At 53.7% G+C, this 5,795-nt stretch overlaps 1 protein-coding gene across 1 annotated transcript in view; it reads right to left on the bottom strand.

Annotated features, from left to right (window-relative positions):
• Nucleotides 1-3,252: 3,252 nt before the first annotated feature.
• The window catches only part of LOC122548067 (nectin-4-like), a gene marked incomplete at its 5' end in the record, with an annotated part of 6,642 nt that continues 4,099 nt past the window's right edge, over nucleotides 3,253-5,795 (bottom strand). The window contains 3 exons of the mRNA XM_043686632.1: nucleotides 3,253-3,393; nucleotides 4,889-4,987; nucleotides 5,548-5,603. Of these exons, the coding sequence (XP_043542567.1) occupies nucleotides 3,295-3,393; nucleotides 4,889-4,987; nucleotides 5,548-5,603 (254 nt within the window). The remainder of the gene's footprint in view (nucleotides 3,394-4,888; nucleotides 4,988-5,547; nucleotides 5,604-5,795) is intronic.

The raw sequence follows: 5,795 nt of genomic DNA, 5'->3' as shown, positions 1-5,795 counted from the left end.
ACACACACACACGTACTGAAGAGGAACGCTGACAGACCATCCCGATCAGGAAACAATTCACTGAATGGACCGTACTATGTGGGACTAGATGTTGGGCATTCAGCCCATCGAGCCAGCTAGAACATGGAACATAGAAAAGTACAGCACAGAACAGGCCCTTTGGCCCACGATGTTGTGCCAGGATTTAATCCTAATGTAAAATATAGTAACTTAACCTACACACCCCTCAACTCACTGCCATCCATGTTCATGTCCAGCAGTCACTTAAATGTCCCCCATAACTCTGCTTCCACCACCACCGCTGGCAACGCATTCCATGCATTCACAGCTCTCTGTGTAAAGAACACACCTCTGACGTCTCCTTTATACCTTCCTCCTAATATCTTCAAACTATGTCCCCTCGTACCAGTCAATCCTGCCCCTGGGGAAAAGCCTCTGGCTATTGACTCTATCCATGCCTCTCATTATCTTGTACACCTCGATCAGGTCTCCTCTCTTCCTCCTTCTCTCCAGAGAGAAACGTCTGAGCTTATTCAACCCTTCTTCATAAGGCAAGCCCCTCCCGTCCAGGCAGCATCCTGGTAAACCTTCTTTGCACCCTCCCCAAAGCCTCTGTATCTTTCCTATAGTAGGGCGACCAGAACTGGGCACAATATTCCACGTGTCGTCTCACTAGGGTCTTGTAGAGCTGCAGCGAAACCTCGCGGCTCTTAAACTCTATCCCCCCGTTGATGAAAGCCAAAGTACCGTGAGATTACGGCTGGTCTGATTACCCTCAACTCCTGGATTGTTCCCTTACCGATTAACAACCTGTCTGTCTCGATTCTGAACATCCTGAATTCCCCTCCACGGTAAAGAACTCCACAGATTCACTCCCCTGGGAGAGAGAAGAGAGTCCTCCCCAGCTCTGGCTTCACTGGGGGAACCCCCTTACTCCGTGATGTTGCCTCTCTGGCCCTGGACTCTCCCACCCAGCGGGGTCTGGGGAGGGGGGAGCCTCTCCACATCTCCCCCTACAGATCCTCGCCTCAGGCGACTGACTGTGTGGAGTTTGCACGTTCTCCCCGTGTCTGCGTGGGTTTCCTCCGGGTGCTCCGGTTTCCTCCCACAGTCCAAAAGATGTGCAGGGTCAGGTGAATTGGCCATGCTAAATTGCCCGTAGTGTTAGGTAAGGGGTAAATGTAGGGGTATGGGTGGGTTTCGCTTCGGCGGGTCGTTGTGGACTTGTTGGGCCGAAGGGCCTGTTTCCACACTGTAATGTAATCTAATCTAATCTAATCTAATCCTCTCTTCTGAGACATCACTGCCAACTGGTCTGCTTGAATACTACATGCAATTCTGGTCTCCCTGCTACCGGAAGGATGTTGTGAAACTAGAAAGGGTTCAGAAAGGACGTTGCCAGGGTTGGAGGGTTTGAGCTACAGGGAGAGGCTGAACAGGCTGGGGCTGTTTTCCCTGGAGCGTCGGAGGCTGAGGGGTGACCTTATAGAGGTTTACAAAATTATGAGGGGCATGGATAGGATAAATAAAGAAGACCTTTACCCTGGGGTGGGGGAGTCCAGAACTGGAGGGACATAGGTTTAGGGTGAGAGGGGAAAGATATAAAAGAGACCTGAGGGGCAACTTTTTCACCCAGAGGGTGGTACGTGTATGGAATGAGCTGCCAGAGGAAGTGGTGGAGGCTGGTACAATGATTACATTTAAAAGGCAGCTGGATTGGGACATGAATAAGAAGGGTTTGGAGGGATGTAGGCCAAGTGAAGGCAAATGGGTCTAGATTAGGTTGGGATATCTGGGTCAGCATGAACAAGATGGACCGAAGGGTCTGTTTCCGCTGTCTATGTACATACGTCTTTAGATTTTAACACAATTCAATAAGGACGCCTCTCATTTACCTGACCTCCAATGAGTACAGGCCCCAAACTCATCACCCTCTCCCCATAAGACAGTCCCTCCATCCCCGGGATTAGCCGAGTGAACCTTCCCTGGACTGGCTCCAAATGTCAGTCTATCCATCCTCAGATAAAGGCACCCAATGCCGTTCTCAGTGCGTTCTGAGCAGCCCGCTCTCAAAATTCACCCCCCCCTTCCTCCCCCCACCAACCCATAGGGTTTTGTCACTGAGTGTCGAACCACAAAGACCCTGAAGGACTCTGGGAAATGACTACCAGGGGGGATGGGGGAGGGGGGGAGAGAGTCCTCATCGCTCATTGGGAACACATCTATCTCTGCCTCTCCCTGTCCACGATGCTCCAAGATGGCAGCTTGGTAAATAGTAGGTCCCCTCCCGTTCTCCCACCTTGGGGTATGGAACAGTGGAGAAGGTGGATGAGGGTCTCTGGTAGCCCTTGGCCAAGAGTTGGAGATCCACTACCAAACGACGCAAGGTTTGGGAGATGGCTGTGACAAGGGAACAGTCAGCTCAAATCTCCCAGAGTCGGAATGGGACCCATTCCCGTGAGGAAATGGAGAGACTGGTAAAGACCAGAACACCATTCGGCCCATCGAGTCTGCTCCACCATTCTATCATGGCGGAGAGGTTTCTCAGCCCCATTCTCCCGATCCCCTCAACAACCTATCTATCTCCGTCTTAGATATACTCAATGACCCGGCCCCCACAGCCTTCCCCGCTCTCTGGCTGAAGAAGAGTTTGCTTATATCCATTGTAAAAGGTCTTCTCTTTATTCCAAGGCAGTACCCTTGGGCCCCAGTCTCTCCTACTGATGGAAACATCTTCCCAACATCCACTCTGCCCAGGCTATTCAGTATACTGACTATTTCAATTCGATACCCCCCCTCATCCTTCCAAACTCTATTGAGTATCAACCCATAGTCCTCAAGTGTTCCTCATGCGTAAAGCTTGTTCTGGGTGTATTCTCGTGAGCCTCCTCTGGACCAGGGCTCCAGGGTCAGTGTACCTTTCCTAAGGTATGGGGCCCAACACTGAAGGGGGTGGGGAACGGCCAAGTGGTATTATCACTGGACTGCTTATCCGGGGAGCCGGGTTTGAATCCCACCATGACAGATGAACTCAGTAAAACCTGGACCGTGAATCCATTGTTGGGAAACCTCCATCTGGGTCACTAAGTCCTTCAGGGCAGGAAACTGCCATCTTTCCCTGGTCTGGGCCTACACGTGACTCCCGACCCACGGCGATGTGGTTGACTCTGAACTGTTTTCAATGCTAGCCTGACCAGCAACCCCCTCATCCCGTGAGGGGTTTTAACAAAAGAAAGATTCGGGTTGTCCCCTTGAGGTCAGTCCAGGGTCACCGTCCCCCTCGCCAACTCCACCTCACACTAAAGTAGACAATTGCCCAGTGCGTCCTGTCTGAATTGAGTAGGTGCTGACTCCCCCATCGACTGTGGACGCTACCATTGAGCCATTGGAGGGCTGTCAGGGGGAGGGGGTGGGTAAAAGAAAGAAAGAAGGAGACCCGTTAGAGAGATTTTCACCCCACGCGCATCAACAGCGTTCATCTGACCGCGAGCTTAAACATTTGCGAACAGCTGAGAAAAAGCGAAGAGACTGTTTTTCTTTTCCCCCTCTGGAACGCATCAGGACACATGCAAGAGTGCCGAATCCGGAGGGAACAACGATTAACGCCGTGGCCCGCAAAACGACGGGCTGATTGGTTCGCAGATCGATTTTGTGACGATGCTGCTCCATCAACAAGGCTACCTTGTTCTCGAGCTTTCTTTCGGGGGGGTGAGGGGTTGTAAAGGCAGGGGTGCAGCGATGTCTGCGTTGATCCACTTGAAGAAGCTTTTGGAGTTTTAGCATGATCCACTTGTACAATGAAAGGGGAGCGGCCAATTCTCCCAGCTCAGCCTATCCCTGGTTAGGGCAAAGCGAGGACTGCAGATACTGGAGATCAGAGTCGAGAGTGTGGTGCTGGAAAAGCACAGCAGGTCAGGCGGCATCCGAGGAGCAGGAGAGTCCATGCTGAATCTCTCTGCTGTCTCTCTCTCTCTCTCTCTCTCTCTCTCCTCTGAGAATGTGTGTCGATTTTGCCTTTTGAGCCAAAGGGGGTGTCTCTGGAGATAGCTCCAAGCATTGGGAACAGCATCATTAAGTTGGGATAGACAGTTGGGTTTTCGGGTAGGGTAGGTTAATCAGTATTCTGTGCTGTTTTGTTTGTGCTTTGGTCGGTAATCTTGTAAATAAATTCTGTTTTCTTTAAAACCGAGGGGATTTGACTAGCTACATCACTCCGGAATATCTCCAAACTACTGGAAGGATGGAATTGTATTGGAGAGGGTACAGAGGGAGATTCTGTCCTGGGATGGAGCATTTCGGTGATGGATAAGCACCGGCTGTTTTCTTTGGAGCAGATGTGATGGAAGGTGGACCTGATAGAGGGGTATAACAGTATGAGGGGCATGGACAGGGTGGGTAGGAAGCAGCTGTTCTCCTTAGTCAAAGGGTCAGTAACAAAATGCAGCATAACTTTAGGGTTTAGCGGGGAATTCAAAGAACATTGGAGGGCTGTAGAAACAGAGAGAGATGGGGAGGAATCTCGTTGCTCAGGGGACGTGAGAAAAATCCCTTCCCCGACAGGGCAGAGGAGCGACGGGCGGCTGAATATTTTCCAGGTCAGGATTTCCGAGGGGCCGAGGGAGTGAAGGAGCATGGGAGGCAGACAGGATCTCCCCTCGGCCAATCAGACCCCTGATCCGTCGGCGTTGGGATCGCGGGAGGTGAGGCATTCTTGCGCGCGTGTCCTGACCGAATACTTCGGCTCTCTTTCAGGGAACTCCGAGATCTTTGGGTGGAATCCATGCCCCCGCGGAGACAGAGTGGGCTGGCCGGATACGCCCCCCCACCCCCACGCTCACACGGCCCTCACCTCTCCCCCCCACCCCCTCTCCACCCCGGGCATCGTTACCGGGTAGCTGCTGTAGACAGATTCCTGACGGGAGCTGTAGACTGGAGTGGGGGAGACGGCCCGTTCCAGACCTGGGTTCTGACTGATCCACGGGAGCACCTGGGAAGGCAAGGAACATTCACGCCGTCAGAGACGCGGAGCGGGGTGAGGGGGAAAACCCCACAGCCGTCCCCATCCCCCTACACATCCCTCCACACCCTCCCGTCGCCTCCTGGACGCAAGGGAGGTCACGTCTGTCCTCTGGCCCTGGTGAAAGACCGACCCCTCAGAACAGATGTGGGACCTCGTCCCCTTTGGAAGCAGAAACGGTGAATGCGGAGGGAAGGGTATCTGACACAGCGCGGGCCCCAGGGTTCGGGCTGGGAGCGAGGAGCGCATATCCGAGAGCTGTGGGGGGGGGGTCTCTGGGGGGTCAGCTGTTCCAGGGTTGGTTAGATTTCCGGGAACCTCTGGCCAGCGGCCAATGATCGAACCGTCATTCCCTGAACCAGGCACAGGGCGCGGGGAGGAAGTGCAGAGGGTGGAGTTGGAATTTAGGCGATAGAGGAATGCAGGTCCCTCCCAACACTCCCACCCCGCGTACCCCCCCATACACTCAGCCCCCAACCACCCCGCCTGTCCTCACCCCACACACCACCCCTCAGTCCAGTCTTACTTACCTTCTCCTTGCTGGAGCTGAAGGCTGCCATCTTTGCTACATCCTTCTTCTGGGCACCTGTGTATTTAAAAGGGGGGGAGGGGGGAGGGGGTGGGGAGGAGGAGTGGGGGGCGGTACAGAGGGTCAGTGCAGAAGTGGACAGCCCCTCAAAGGTTCCGCAGCAGCTAACCCACCCCCCCTCACCCACCAAAATCCTTCCCCCACCCAGCCCTGACGCACCCTCCCAACGTCTCCACACCCCCTCCCCAC

The sequence above is a fragment of the Chiloscyllium plagiosum genome, unplaced genomic scaffold, assembly GCF_004010195.1.
Source record: "Chiloscyllium plagiosum isolate BGI_BamShark_2017 unplaced genomic scaffold, ASM401019v2 scaf_2565, whole genome shotgun sequence".
Taxonomy (NCBI): domain Eukaryota; kingdom Metazoa; phylum Chordata; class Chondrichthyes; order Orectolobiformes; family Hemiscylliidae; genus Chiloscyllium; species Chiloscyllium plagiosum.
The sequence above is the reverse complement of the archived record's forward strand: the minus strand, read 5'-3'. Positions and strand labels throughout refer to the sequence as shown.